A 16,471-nucleotide genomic window follows, 5' to 3' on the forward strand; every position below is an offset into this window, starting at 1 on the left:
AGAATTTTTCTGTGAATCTATCTGGCTCTGGACTTTTATTAGCTGAAAAGGTTTTATTACCATTTCAAAATCCTCATTTTTATCAGTCTTTTTAGGTTGATTACTTTTTTGGTTTAACTTTGGTGGTTAGCTTAAATCTAGGAAAAAAATCCATTTGGTTTAGATTTTCTATCTTCATGGAGCACATGTTTTTAAAATACTCCCTTTTAATATTAGGGCTTTTTTTAAAAAAAAACTATTGTAGTATTTCCCTCTTTATATTCCTAACTCTATTCATTTGAATCCTCTCTTTAATTTAGTTAGTTGGACAAAGTGTTTGTCAATTTTGTTAATCTTCTCAAAAAGCTGATATTAGAGCTATTGTTTCTTTGTTTATTTCAGCTCTAGTTCTATCATTTCTTGCTATTGACTGTGTTGGGTTTGTTCTGTTCTCGTTTTTCCAATGTTGAGTTTTCTAAATGTACTATTGAGTTTTCTAGTTCCATCTTCATTTCACTTGAGTCCTCTTCAATGTTTCCCTGCTGAATTTAGTTTTCAAGTTCAGGTTTTTCTTTGTCATTACCATTAGCTTTTTGTGTTTTCTTGGGCACCACTTAGCATTTATTTCCTTAAGCACTTTCTCCTTGATTTCATTAAGCTGCTTCTTTGTGTTTTCTGTAAGCTCCTTGAATACTTTCAGAGATGTATGATGATTTAATTTCTGTGTCCTAGACTTCATCTATATAATACTCATTGTCAAGCACTTTCACAAGACTGATCAATTTTGGTCAGAAAATACTGGCTTGATATACTGTTGGTACTCCTGAGATAAGACTGGGTATTTGGACTTTCTTTATTAGTTTTAAGTTTGTTATGGATGAAGTAATATTGGGGAGAAAGGATGGGGGAGCAGACTAAGCCTAAAAGTTAGTAGTTTGGATAGAACACAGTCAGGTATGCAGATTTGGGTCTTAGCTGGGTGTGCAGGATGTGATTCCTGTTCAAGGTGGGAATGTGGGAGTAGATAAGACTTTATGGAAAGGTTGGGTATGACATGGAGGAACCTGTTGTGTTGTGGGTAAATAGGAGGATATGGACCCAAACATGGAGTGAAAGGAGAGGAGACTAGCTTTGGCTGCAGCACAGGTTATGAGACCTGGTCTAAATCCTGTAGATTATGGAAAATATGTGGATGAAGAGGTCAGAACAACACGTCACTTTAGACTCTGGAGGACGACTTGGGAAGTCTGGGTACTGGGTTGGTGAATTTCAAGGGTAGAACATTATAATTGAGATGTATTCTTATAAGGGTCGGCAAACGTTTTTCTTTAATAGGAAAGCTGAAAGAAGAGTCCCAAAGGCGAAAGGACAATGGGCTTGCTGCCTGTGATTTGAGAGCCAGAGTTAATTGAGAGCCAGAGTTCTTTTTGTTTCTTTCTTTCCTTTGCAATTACTCCAAATTAACTAATTGTCCAATCTAGGCATGTATGGAATATTTTGCAAGCTTTTATAGATGAGGTCTTATTATAAACAGACCCAGCAACCATTCTTTCTTAAAATACACTGTGCCTTTTGCACGCCTATGTTTGTTTTAGATTTCTTATTTCTGTGTAAAATTTAGGCTTTCCCTTGCTTTTCCCACGATAGATGTTCTATTTTTTAGGTCAAAAACCCTGGAGGAATTTTGGTTCTGTTGTCTCTTACTATTCATTTTTAATCATGGAGCTATTGAACTGCATCAATTTGTCCAAGTGTCCTAATCCATCTGTGTACCTTAGAAGATTTCCTAGTCATAATACTTTCCCTAATAATAGGCTGACCCACACTGCTTATCTACCCATGATAACCAGACAAATGCTTACCATGGCTCTATGCTATGCTAGCTATTCATTGCCAGGAAGTCCCACAGAGCCTTTACCAATTTTCTATGCCTATTCTATCTATATACAGTATCCTGCTCATAGTGACAGTAATCAAGTCACAATAATTTTGTATACTTCAGCCTCTGAAATTCTTGTTTCTAATGCACAAATATCATTGTTTATCTTATTTCTCTTAACCAAACCCTCACAAAGTAAGAAGACTTATGGCTTAGAATCAATTATTGATAAAAATAAGAGTAATTAACTTCAATAATTAGAAATGTATGTTATTTACATTCATTACACAGAGTATAAAAACTCTTGTGTTAATATCTAGGTCTGGTGTATAAAGTATTAGTTCCTCAGATTTATTCTATCAAGAACTATATAAGATTATATAAGATATATATATATATAATATAAGATATATTATATAAGATATAAGATTACATAAATTTTAGCACTTATCAGCTAAAAATACCTAGTTGTCCTCTTATTGTAGTTTATAAAGAAAAAGTCATGACAAACACAGAGTAGAAAAAAAGTATACATTGCTACATTCAAATTTGATCTCCTTTTCCATAGATGATTGTGCTTCTGTCTGGGCATTTAAAAAATCATTAACGTGTATGTTTGTTTAACCTGCATGTATGTCTGTGCAACAAGTAGATATTTAGTTGTCCTGAAAGTCAGAAGAGGATGTCTATCTCCAGGACTGCTGTTTACAGATGCTTGTAAGCATCCATGTGGGTGGTGAGACTAGAATTTAGGTCTGAATAAGGAATCTTTGCTATTAATTGCTGAGCCATCTCTCCAGCCTTAGGTCTGGATACTGTAAACACCATACTCACTGTGGAGCATTGGAATTAGAGCTCAGGGCTAGAGAGGTGGCTCCACCATTAATGGCTAGACTGTCAGCCAAATACATGAATTAAACTTAATATATAGGTGAGTTTTGAATATACTTTTTTCATGAAGCAGGTTTTTATCACAAGAAGTTTAAAACCACTTTATTACTAATAAACATCTATTTGAAGATCAAATAAGTGATGCATGTTTGAGCACTTGCCTGTTTTCAGTTTGAAGCGTCAGGTATGAGAACTAGCATCACTAAAGCTGTTAACAATGTGAATACGCAGTGATTTGGAAAACAAACCTCTCAGGCATCAAGTGTTCCATTAGAGACTGGATCTGGCCTAGAGAAAAATTAAATAGACAGAGGCCTACTCAAATGACTCTGGGCCAGATATATGCTCCCTGGGTTTTCCTTTGTGTTAGGGAACACCTAATATTCTCAAATGCTCAGTTGTAAACTGATAGAACCAGTAAAGGTGTATATTTGGAGAGAATATTTGAATACTGATAAGTATTGAAAACCCAGTAGCAGGTTAGGTAACAGCTGTTAAACTGGAAAATCTATCAGTGATGTGGGAAGTCCTTCTGTATATGCATTGCTTTTATTGGTTAATACATAAAGAAGCTGTGTGGGCTTACGGCAGGGCAGAATAGATCTAGGCTGGGAAAACTAAACTGAATGCTGGGAGAAAGTAGGTGGAGTAGGGAGAGACACTATGTAGTTGCCAAAGGAGAAAGACACCTGCAGGAGCTTGCTGGAACCTTGCTAGTAGGTCACTACCTTGCAGTGATTCACAGATAGGTTAGTTTAAGATATAAGAGCTAGCTGGAAATACACTTAACCTATTGAAATTAATATAGTATATGTGTGATTATTTCTGATCTGGGTGGTCAGAAAACAAGCGAGCAGCCTCCATTTATGTGGATACATTTGGTCCATCTTGGCACACCAATTTGTAGGTGGAAGAGATTATAGGATTTTAGTTTGGGAGCAGGATTTTAGTTTGGGACCTTAGCAAAAGTTGGTCTGGGGGTGACAGAGGCGGGATCGAATGGAGCGTGGCTTTCCATGACCACATGGTCCCTGGAAAGACTCAACTCTACCTGGGTTCAGCGCAAGATGATAAGTATTGGATCCCCAGTAGTGTTTTTTTTTTTTTTTTCTTCTGATGGAGTAAGTCAGTTCAGGCTGAATTAAAAGTCCAGGTTTAATGAACAAAGCACCTCTGATGATCTCAGAGAAACAGAGGGAGTGAAATCACCTGGCAGCTGTAGGGATCAGAACTTCATTACTCTGTAGGCACAATCTTGAGCAGCGACTGGGGAGGAGATTTCTGAGGGGCCAGATTTGGAATGGGAGGAGTGGGGCCAAGTTCCCAGTTGAACATCTGGGTGGGGTGTGGGATGAAACACAAGCTGGAGATTTCTCAAAAATACATGAAGCTAGTATTCTATTTTGAATGCTCAGCTGTGGAAACTTTGTATGGCTCCATCACTGGTGGATTTAAATATGCCTTGTAAATTTTCTAAAGTGCACCATGTTACACAACAGATGAGTGTTCAGGATCAGAGCTTTTGGGGACTTCTATTCATGCTGTGGTTTCATGTATTCCTGTCAACTAACTCTATATCCAAAGAACACTCAAGAAATTAGCATGAGTTTTACAATGTAATGTTTAATGTTTGTTTATGTTTGCAATCTTTTCACTGTAAGTCAGGAAATGTAATAACATATGTCAAAAGATCAGAGAAAGAATCATAGACTGTGCATGTTTGGCCAAAGGGAAAAGATGCCCCTGCATTGAGGCTGTTCAAGTCCACACACTTTCTCCACATTTACCTGAATTTAAGAATGTTATCTAATTATTTGAAATTGCATAATATCTTGATCTTTTTGTTGCTTTATTTAAAAACAGATGTATGTATAAAGAAGGTAATCAAATTTGATTCTGGAAGCTGTTTGTTCAGTTGTATGAAGAAGGAGCTCTTCTAGGTACAGGACTGAGTTCCAAACAGCTAACTAACGAGGTGTTTGGTCTCTTCTGCTCTGATGCAACTTTAGGCAGAATGCTTTCCAAGTTGTTGCTGTGGATGGAGTCTGCAGTGGAATTATTCAGTGCCTGTCTACTGAAGACTGCATGGATTGGCTCCAAGCAATAGCAGCTAATATTTCAAACCTCACAAAGCATAATGTAAGTACTCATTCAAGGAATAATTATACAGTCAGAAGGACTTTCAGTAGTCCCGGGAGCAAGTCTTCCAGCATTCATAGGGTTATTTGGTGGCATTTAACTTTGCTTAATCTGCCTAGTGATATAATAAGAATGAGCCTCCTTCTACTTCCTCGGAACACTCTGAAACACAAGGGAATAATCTCAGCTCACCATGAGAACCCAGACACGCGAGAAAGCACTCACTGTTTTCCTTTGCCAAAAGAAATAAGCAACTGCGTTAAATAAACATAAAACAAAATTTGTCATGGAAGGAGTATGTTTACCTAAGAGCAATAGGATACTGAATTTCAAGGAAATTTTATTGATATGTCTTCAGTGATTTCAGGACTGCTGCTGAAAATATGGGAATGAGGAGGTTCAGGGGAAAGGTGTTAACAAGGATATTGAAAGTCGAACTTGGAATCCTTCAGGCACAATGCTACTGAGTGGATGCCATTATGGGATGCAGGAATTTGTGCAGGACAGCCAGGTCTCTGTCATTACATATAGCTTCCCTCTTAATCTGTCTTTCTAAATCCCTTTCTTCTCCCTCAATTCCTGTGTGGTTTTGTGGTCATCAGGTCTTTGTTATCACAACATTGAAATACTTCATCCTTTCTCAGTATTAATTTTAGAAATGTAGCCCTCCAAAAGTTTGAAAATTATAAACAGGTGAGAAGTAGAGAGCTCAGTCTATAAAATTCTTTCTGAGTAAACAGGAGGACTTGGGCTTGATCCCCAAATCTCTTATGAAGAAATCTAGTGCCCCACATATTTTAATCAGCACTGGGGAGACAGAAACAGTGAAACGGCTGGCACTCACTTGCATTCACAAGCCTCGGCAGCTTGCCAAGGTTTGACAAGTTGATATTCTGGAAAGATGCTATTGATGAGCAATGGGTGGAGACCAGCTTCAAGTGGGTGGGTTGGGGGAGTTCACATCCCAAATAGGATGAGTGGAGGTGGTGAAGAGAAAAAGGAGACGGACACAGTCTGGGAGTGAATCAGTGGATCAAGATGGCTGCCACCATGTCTATTGAAAAAATCTACCTTTTATACTATATGGTTGCACATAGGATTAAATGGGTAAGACGTGGCATATGAGCTGGGGTGTGACTTCAGATCAGGGGTTGAGGAATGTAGTACCGACCATGATGAGTTAATAGGCACCAGTCATATGTTAGTGGAAGGGCCAAAAGTTCCTCTGCTTGCCCTTTTGAGCAAGCAGGAACTTTCCTCAAACCCCTGAGGGAATGGAGGTCCTTATCCAAATGCCTGCCCTTGGGAAAAGGACTTCTGGGGACCGGACACTCCACTGCAATTTAGGAGTAATTTTCATTCTCTAAGGGGCATGATGCACCATTTGTGCTGAGCTGTTCCCTAATTGTGTACTCTTGTGTCTTAGTCTTACTATATGGTCCAGTTCTGATATGCTCCCAAAAGGGAAGGTCCTGATGCTTTATTCTTTCCTTATTATGTGGTACCATTCTGATCTCGCAGCACTTACTAAATGACTCAGGTTCTAGACCTGGAGCACCAGTGCTCCATCTTTAGAATCAGTGTGTCTAGTAAATCTCTTAACTTTCCCATTCTTGCTGTCATTAGGAGGGTACCATGTTTTTCTGGCTCTGCACTGGCAGGGATTCCCCCCCCCCCCAAAAAAAAATTTTGTTTTAAGGATGCTGCAATATTTTACATTTTCAACTTTCAAATCCTGCAAAAAAATTTCCCCAGATAAAAGGCATAAGAGAAATCTCATAACACATAGTGAGAATCATTAAAAATAAAAGTTAAAAGGTGCTGAAGAAGTGTGATCTGCAATGTTAAAATGCTGGCAATTTGTCAAGCAGCAATGGTGGCCCTGAGTTCCATGCCAAGTAACACTTGGAGCTGCTCTCTAGTATAGTGACATTTAATTTAGGTTTTATAAATGAAGCTTTCCTGAAGACCAGAAGAGAAAACTAAGCCACTAGAGGCCAGGCAATAGTGTCGCAGACATTTAATCACAGGATTTGGGAGACAGAGGCAGATGGATCTCTGTGAGTTCAAGGCTACACTGGGCTACACAAGATCAATGCAGAAACAGATCCATATGGCAGATGCTACAGGAACTAGCTCTGTTTCAATCTGAGAATTTCTTAAAGGTAAGAGCTCTTGGTTCCTTTGCTTTTCTGATCTTCAGGTTGAACCCCAATATCTGTCTCTGGGTTTCTATTATTCAAGCTAAACTCTAGCATCTATAAATATGCACACACATATGCACATGAACAAACAAGCTTGTGTGCGCGCACACACACACACACACACACACACACACACACACACCCAGTAGTGTCACATTGTTAAAAGTGATAACTTTATTTCATTTTTGAAAAATAAAAATACTTTGGCCACCTATTTCTTTACCTCTGTTCATAGTTGTTTCATAACTTACTGAAATATTTGTGAAAACCTCAGGGAAACTCAGAACTTTAAATCAGCAGTCAGGCAAAATATTCAAGTCTTACCAACTGACAAAGTCACAACTCTATCTTAAAGTCAATGCTCCTGTCAGCTACAATAACAATGCAGATTTGCTTTGGACTCAAGAAAGACCTTAGTAAATATATCATATCCTTTTTTAAATAATACAAGGCAAGCTCTTATAGCCAGTGTTTTTTGTGTGCTCCTTTTTGAAAATTCTGGGGGTGAGATCACACATGAAGTTGAACACCACTGTGGTGCTAACACAGACAGAGGAAGATATAGCTCTGCATTAATGGAACCCATCAGCCTGGCCAAAGCACTTTCAGCTTGAGCAAGAGTGAAGCTCTGCTTCCTCCCAGCCCATCCTGATAAACCTGAAGTGATGAGGATTGCAGTTCTACCCCACTTGTGTTTGGGATCCAATGGCTCATGAAAATGTGACTATGTCTCACGGCAGCAATGGTGAGAATGTCTTGCTTAGGGGGCAAGGTTCTGTATGTGTTCTTTTAAAAGAGCAGACTGCTAGGCTTTAAATATTTCTTTCTCACAGCTACCTCTGGATTGTCAGTGGCCTAGATCCTAGGAAGGATCTTAGAACATCTGTTCCTTGCAAGAAATGTTTAGTTGGAAGGATACAAGTCACCTGACAACACTTGAAAACCTAGTGCTGAGATAGGGTGAAAGCAAAGCTGCAGAGTCTCTTGGGCATCAAGGAGCCCAAAGAAACAGATGCCAGCTTCATGGCACAATTTCCACGATGAGACATCCTCACAATGGCATGAAGAAAACAGACACCGCCTCTGAACTCTTACTTAGTTTCCTTTCTGAAGCTCTGATAAAATAACTTGACTACAAGAAACTTGAGAATTTATTTGATTTAATAATCTATCCATGAGGGAAGTCGCCTCAAGCAGGAGCTTTATACACACTTCTAACAAACAAGGCTGTAGCCACTCCATCAGAGCCACTCCCTTTGAGATTATGGGACCAGTTAAACCCATTTAAACTACCTTAATCATAATACTTCCAAGAAAGTAGTGGGAGGCAATATCAATACTCAAATTCCAGGAATTTTCTTTAAACCAATAATGGATTTTCCAAGAAAGAAATCAACAAAAGTAGACTTACAATAGTCTCAGGAAAGAAGTAGCTGGGGATAGTTCAGGAGAATAAAGACTTCTATGGTAAAAAAATGTCAAGCACTAGAAAAACACTGAAGATGGTAATTGGATGTGGAAAAGAATCCAAAGAAATAAAGAAGGAAGGAAGGAAGGAAGGAAGGAAGGAAGGAAAGAAATTAGGAACAAAAGCTGATAAAAATATAAAAAGATCTTAAGCACTAATTGGTAAGTTGAATACTGGTACTATCATTATAGAAATCAAAATGAGTGAAAGTCATATAATTTAGTTTCTCAAAAAACTAAAAATATAACTGCACTATGATTTGGATATAGTCTATCCCTGGGAACATACCATTATATAACTTACGAATGTGTGTCTGCATACCACAGAACAGAGAAACGTGCACCCCATGTTAATTGCATCATTCTTTTACCTGGTATATAGAATCAGCCTCATTTCCAAGTTAAATATGCCGAGTAGCAGATGAAGAAGTAAAGGCAATTTGTTTATAGACACTGGAGTTTTTTTCAGCCATAAAAAAGAAGAAAATGTCCTATGCAGTACTGAAGCCTTTGGCAGCTCCACACTAGGCAATACTTCAGTATACTCAATAAAAACCTTAGTTTTATAGCTTTTATCTATTTATATTCATTCTGCCTTTGGAAAGACATGTTAACTTTTTTCTTTGAATTGGTAGTTACTCAGATATGTAGAGGAAAATACTACATTTTGTAATCTCAGTCCTCCCTATAAACCATCAGATACTGCTCCCTACCCTGTTGAAGGTCATTCTCTACCTCTGTTGTCTATCTCACTGTCTCTGCACATAGGTGCTACTCAGAACCTGAGTATTAGTCATATACCTAACTTATTATTCTCAACTCAAATATTTTATAATTTTTATTTTCTTTATTTATGGAGAATTTCATGTGTGAATCCTGCATTTCATCTCTCCCTCCTTCTCTTTTCTACTCTTCTGATGTCCATTCACACACTTCCAAATTTAGTGTCACATGTTAATTATTGTTTTTTACACACACACACACATACACACACACACATATACATAAATGTATAAATACAACTTGTTGAATCCATTCAGTGTTGATCATTTATATGCATTTAAAGCCGACACCTTGAGTTTGCATAATCAATCAGGGAGTGAATCCTGATTCTTTCTCTTTCATGTTGCTGTTAATTGCCTGTATCTCTTTGTCTAGGTGTAAGACCTTGTGAGACTCACCCATATTCTGACATATTTTCTAAGTCTGTGATGCCATTATAACAAAAGTTCCCAAAGACATAATAGTTAAACTTTTAACTTTATTCTCTAATACTCATTATAATGAAAACATGACCCTAAATTAATCCCACTAAAAAATTCATCTGAAGACCAGTGGTTAAGACAGAAATAAAGTTGACCTTGCCTTCCTTACTAGAAAATAATGATGTTAAATAAGGTACTGTGTACATGTGATAAATTTTCCCTCTCAGGTCTTTAATGGGGTTGAAGACTAGATATATACAGTCACAATTCCCTCATGTCTTAGCTAAGGGTTTATTACACACAAGACAGACTCTTTAGGCTAGGACAGCTACAGAATTGTCTTTGTAATTTGCCAGTTACCTATGGCCTGGACATTTAGAGAGTGTTTCTTGCCTGATTTCGTTCTTATTGGTTGTAGTTTTATTTTTGTTTATGCTATTACCTTTTCTTTTTCTGCACAATACTTTATAGTTGTTCTTATTGTATATAATTTTATGTTATGATTAGAACCTTCTTAGAAAAGGAGGGAAAGTGTAGTGGGAATTCGATTTGTTTTGGCCAATGACATTTGGGGTGACTAGAACTCTGGGCACAGTTTTCTCTGATACATGACTGAGGTCGGGAGTCATTCCCCCCCCCCCTCTCTCTCTCTCTCTCTCTCTCTCTCTCTCTTTGATTTGGATGTGGAAGGCTTCCTAACACATCATTCAGTGCCATGGTCCAAAGCTTTACCCATCCTTCCTTGTTGAAAGAAGAAGCAATGATATTGCTTTCTCCTGCATTTGTGAGTGTGTGATCCCCATCTAACCCTTAATAAGTTTTCTTCCCAGACATCTGTGGGTTGTTCACTTTAATATAATGTTCTCAATGTGTGTTCATATGTGTATGTGTAAATGTGTGCATTTATGTGTGCATGCATGCATGTGTGTGTGTGTGTGTGTGTGTGTGTGTTTTGGAGCTAGTTTTATTTGAATAATGTATCCAAGTCGTATGTGTGTGTGTGTGTGTGTGTGTGTGTGTGTGTGCATGTTTGGGACTAGGTTTATGTGCGTAAAGTTCCAAGTCCTGGGATACAGCAAGCTGCTTTTTCTCAGCATATACTACACAACCATTGCTTCCTGCATTGTAGTGCCTGTATACATGGCCAACACTCTTTCCAAATAAGGTTTCTCAGAGTATTTTTCAGACTTAGTCAAGTTATGAATCTTTATAGTGCACTATTAAGGATAAAAATCTCCACATGAACTATTAGCCGAGAAGCCAGGTGGTGGTGGCACACACCTTTAATCCCAACACTCGGAAGGCAGAGGCTGGTGAATCTCTATGAGTCTGAAACCAGCTTGGTCTGCAAGAGCTAGTTCCAGGACAGGTTCCAAAAATCTAATAAAAAAAATATAACCTAACATGTTCATTTAAATATAAAATTCATTTTAGTGGTTGAAATAAGAAAAAGCACTTTATTCCTGCAAAATAATTTTTATCAGTGAATGCAAAGTAAATAATGTCTTTAAAGACTATATATATGTGGTAATATATGTAAAATGAATAAATGTTTATTTATGTGCCCTATAGGAAAGAACACTTTTTTTTTACAAATGTTCTGTAGAAAAAAAAGAAAAACCAAATAAATATATTAGTCCATTTCTATAATTGTTTCAAAAATGAAATAATTCAAGGAACTGTTTTACTGATGTTCAAAGAGATTTCTGGTGGATTAGTATGTGATGTGTAGCAGTCAAATCTGTTTGTTTTTCCAACTTGTAATTATTGTGGGGAAAGAAATAGGAAGTTGGGAATGTGTCACAGACACCATAGTGTGTGAGGTGAGGATAATGGGAGCAGGCGAACATTGTTGTCATCATGAAAGAAGGACCAGTTTTCTTTATAAACTGCAAAACTTGCTCAAAATATATTTATTTTTAAATCTTTTTTCAGTTTTACATTTTAAATAATTAATACCTAGAAAGTCAATTTGTACTATTAGAGGAGATTTGGATAATTTTTATAACTTTGTGCCTACAGGTATCTAACTGCATATTTCATGTTTACTAGATAATTAAAGGGAGTTTAAAAAGAAAAGAAAACACATCAATTGCATAAGTTATCATATAAATAATCTACATTTAAATTTGGTCTAAATTCATGCCATATAAACCTGGTATTGAAATTTCTCCATAAATATGATGTGGAATAATGGATTTAATTTGTCACTATTGTTTCATATGTTTGTCATATATGATCATGTATTTTAATTTGCTTTTTCAAGTTTGCTTTCATGAATTTCTTCAGAGGAGATGTTTCTGAAGATTTTACATTCTTACAAAATAAAGTTCATTAAATTTTTGAAAGTAAAAATTACTCTTTATTTAGATGCTGACTGAAAATACATATATTAAACTATATATCTGCTATGTTCTCAATATTAAATTAATTTGTTGTTCTGTGATTTCATAGTATGATGTTAAATAGTAAGTCTACTTTCTTTAGTTATGTGGCAGATGCTCTTTTATTTCACATGGAAGTAAGATTCATTACTCACAAGTGAACAATTACTACTCACTTTTCAAAATCCTTATATATGAAATTGTACATGACCTCCCATTAAAATGGGTTTATGTGTAACAATTTTAGTATGCTGAGGTTTCTTTTTATTATAGCATAACCTACTCTCAGACATGTTTTGAGACAGGTTCTAACTATGTATCCTTGGCTACACTGGAACTTATTGTGCAAAGTAGAATAGTATTTGCTTCCCAGAGATCAACCTGCCTCTGCCTGACAAATACTGGTTTTGAAGGTGTGTACCACCATGCCTGGATCATATAAAAGAACTCCTAAAATTAGATAATCAGATATATATAGGGACTACTTTTTATGCTTTTGTTGTCACTGATTTATTGATTAATTTATCATTGCAGATCAAAAAAATCAACAGAAATTTCCCTGTAAACCAGCAGGTAAGATCAAGCAATACTTGAAACACTGAATCATACATCTCTTTAAAATGTCTATTATAGAAGGTAATCTTGGTGCCATCTGATTCTTATACAAAAATAATTAGTACTATAAGCTATCTTTATAGAAAATTAATCATGAATTAATTTATGACTTTAATATATTTTCTTCACTGAATATATGCAAAGTAGGTTTTAAAGATATGCAGTCTAAGATAAAACCACCATCTCCGAACTAATTATACTGATTTGTGTAAAAAATCTGAGGATCTAGACATAGTATAGTATTTCTATAAGGTAGTTTTAGTATATCTTAAGTTAAAAATTGTTTTATGTGTTTTGCCTGTATATACAGTTGTTCATGGAGTGCCTTTGGAGACCAGAAGTGGGTGTAAGGTCTTAGAACTGGATGTTCAGAAGTGTATGAGTGCCCCATGGATGTTGGGAACTAAACCGTGGTCTCATGGAAAAGCAACAGCTCTTTCCCTCTGAACTTTCTAGTGTGTAGTATATCTTAATTTTTAAATTGGTCTCAGTACATAATATGTTGACATACTTCCAGATGAGTATAACTTAATGGGTAGAATGAAAATAATATATGATTGATGCAAAAGGTTAATAAACGCATTGCTCTTAATATCAACTTTTATTTGTAGCCATCATTAATACTCTAAGCATGCATCACTCTTAATATGTTAAAAGGTTTTGACAATATTTTACTTGCAAAACTTGTAGAAAATCACATTTCTGATATGCAACATTTATATAAAAAGAATTATTTTCCAAGTTTGTTTTGAATATTAAATATTATATTTACTTAAATAAATATCCTTATTATCATTAGAATTGCTGCCTCTTAAACATGATTTATTATATTGACAGCAGCTTTTTTTTAGTGTAGACTATGCCATTATTCTGGGCAAGACCAGCTCATGAAGCTGTTCATGAAGGAAATAGCATGAAATAGCTCATCTGGAACATTCTGTGTCTCCACAAAGATCCTACATACATCTGTCACTCTTGCTTACCTACGCAGATGGCCATCTATGAGCATATTTGATAATGAACACATTCAGAAGGTGAAACAATGCTAAATTTAGTAATTCTCAAATGCATATTTGAGACACTTGATACTATTGAAGATACAAGAGCATGGAGTCTCTGGTCACTAACTGCAATGATATTGAGTTTAGTCCCTTTGTGGCTTTGTCCTCTTGAGAAATTCATTCCGGAAGGCACAAGAGCCAACTTCAGAAGAAATATTAGTAATTCCATAGGACTGTGTTAGGGGTAGAGACATTAATAAGAAAGTGTTTGAATATAAAGAAGCAGGCAATATTAGGTAGATCTTTGTTGTTGTAACATAGATAAAAATAGAAATTTGTAGATTTTGTATATCTTGCAAAAATAAAAATGATAACTATTTCTTTGATCTGTGAATGGCTTTAAGACATCCCCAGTCTACCTCTTTCTAGCCTCAGCATGTGAGTCTGAGTCTAGAAAGGTAATTTACTGTATTTCGTAACCTAAATAATACATCATATTTTTTACTTATGATGATAGCTACAATTTAAAACATAATTCCTAACTGTAAACTATAAGGCAAAGAGATTTTTAACAACTTATTTGAATGAGAAACTTCATAAGCAGTGAATGCTACAACACAGAATGGAGAGAAACGCTTCATGAGTAATGAAGTAGGTTTATTTGGTCTTTCTTAGTGGGAAGACCCGAGTTACATAACAATGTTCTCAGCCAATTATGACTGACTGAACTTAAGTTTTGTTTTTCTTTAACATAAGCTTTTCTATATTATGACTAGATTAAATTGGCTCATACATATTGATACCAATCATGTAAGGTTTTGGTCACTTGTAAGACCAAAATTTAAAAGTGTACTTACTTTGTCCAGTGGTAAGTTTTTCACCACCTTTGTGTCTATCCAGGCTAGAGTAATATTGAATGAATTAAATAGAAATCACATGTAGGAAACTTGAAAGACAAATCAGACTCTAAAGTAGTTACCACAGACAGGAGGGCCTGAGTTCACTCCCCAGCACCCACATCCAAAAACAAATGCAAATCCACTTTTGCATCCTTTAGTATCACTGTCCTGGTCTTGTTTTATCTGCCGCATTGGTGAGGCTTCATGAGAATAAATTCTCTGATATTCCTAGGAGATACAATTTCAGAACAAACCGTCCACTCCTCTGGCTATTACAGATTTTCAGATCAATCCTTCTTCAATGATATCTAAATCTTATATGCTGAAAGTGTGTTGTAGATGTCTTGATTATGACTGAGTACAACAGTATCTCTTACTCTCTCTACATTTTGATAGGCTGTTCTTCTGTAATGATCTCTGCATATTTCAAAGAAATAGCTCCTTGATTGGTAAAAACTGTGGGTATAAAGATAAATATTTAGAATGTAGTTTGAAATTATTCTGTTTTAGAAAAGTGACAGGTGTAGATTTTCCTGTGAGATCTATGATTTTACAAGCCAGGACAACACCAATGGTCATGCTAATACTCAAAGGACAAAGAACAAAGGGAGACTGGGAATCATGAGAAAGAGAGAATTGTTCTCTCCTAGTAAGGGACCTCTAGTTGAGCAATGGTAGTGAACTCCTTTAATCCCAGCACTCGTGAGGCAGAGGTCAGTGGATCTCTGTGAGTTGGAGGCGGTTTGGTCTATAAGAGCTAGTTCCAGGACAGGCCCCAAAGCTATAGAGAAACACTGTCTTGAAACACCAAAATTAATTAATTAATTAATTAAAAAAAGAAGAAAAAAAAAGAAACCTACAGGTAACACTATAGGGACCAAGAAGACATTATATCTGCATTTAGAAATGTATATATACATACATATATATACATGTATATGTGTATTTATATATGTCTATGCACATATATATTCACATATGTATGCATGTATATATGAATATATGTGACAATACTAAAAAAGACATGAATTTAAGAAAGAGCAAGTGTATTCACTGAAATTTGGATAGAGAAAAGGGAAGGTAGGAAAACATAATTATATTATAATTTCAAAAATTGAAAAAATGATATAAAATAAAGAAAGTACCTGAGCTTCATGGTCCAGGCCTTTAATCCCAACACTGGGGAGATGTATGCTGGTAGTTCCCTGAGACTCACTTTCCTGTAAGCTTGTTTTATGATATGAGTTTCTAATCAATGAATACCTTGTCTCAAAAATTGAGACAATTGACTTCACTGGAACAACATCTAAGGTTCAATGATCCCATTTACATGCAGGTACAACATGTTTGGAATAAGCAACAAAACTGTTTGATATCATATAATACTGTTCTAACATGCATTCATCAATTGTAACTTTATATGTGATTTAGTGTGTGTATTGATTAATTTTCCAGTAGAATGTCATGTGTCTGTGTAAGGTATAGAAAGAGATTTACTTAGTTCATAGTTTTAAGCATCCCATTGACTCAGCCTCTTTTGAGAGTATCCTTGTTTACATGATATGGTAATAAATGATGTCATGTCAGCCACAGGTTTACAAATGAGAACTAGATTAGCCTTGCTTTTCTATTAACAACTCTAGAAGAACTAATTAGTACCTAGGAGAACTGCATCAATTACTTTTGAGGACATAGTCTCCAATGACTTAATTACTTCCCTTAGATTCCATTCCTAAAAGAATCCTCTGAACTCTCAAAAAGCTCTTTTGCATAATGCCTGGGGGACATAAATATACCAATTTACTTCA

General features: G+C 36.0%; 1 protein-coding gene across 1 annotated transcript in view; it reads left to right on the top strand.

Annotated features, from left to right (window-relative positions):
* Positions 1–16,471, top strand: part of Sntg1 (syntrophin gamma 1) — a 150,228-nt gene that overhangs the window by 68,134 nt on the left and 65,623 nt on the right. The window contains exons 10-11 of the mRNA XM_042055960.1: positions 4,759–4,888; positions 12,683–12,721. Of these exons, the coding sequence (XP_041911894.1) occupies positions 4,759–4,888; positions 12,683–12,721 (169 nt within the window). The remainder of the gene's footprint in view (positions 1–4,758; positions 4,889–12,682; positions 12,722–16,471) is intronic.

This window comes from Arvicola amphibius, chromosome 11 (assembly GCF_903992535.2).
Source record: "Arvicola amphibius chromosome 11, mArvAmp1.2, whole genome shotgun sequence".
In the NCBI taxonomy this organism is placed as follows: Eukaryota; Metazoa; Chordata; class Mammalia; order Rodentia; family Cricetidae; genus Arvicola; species Arvicola amphibius.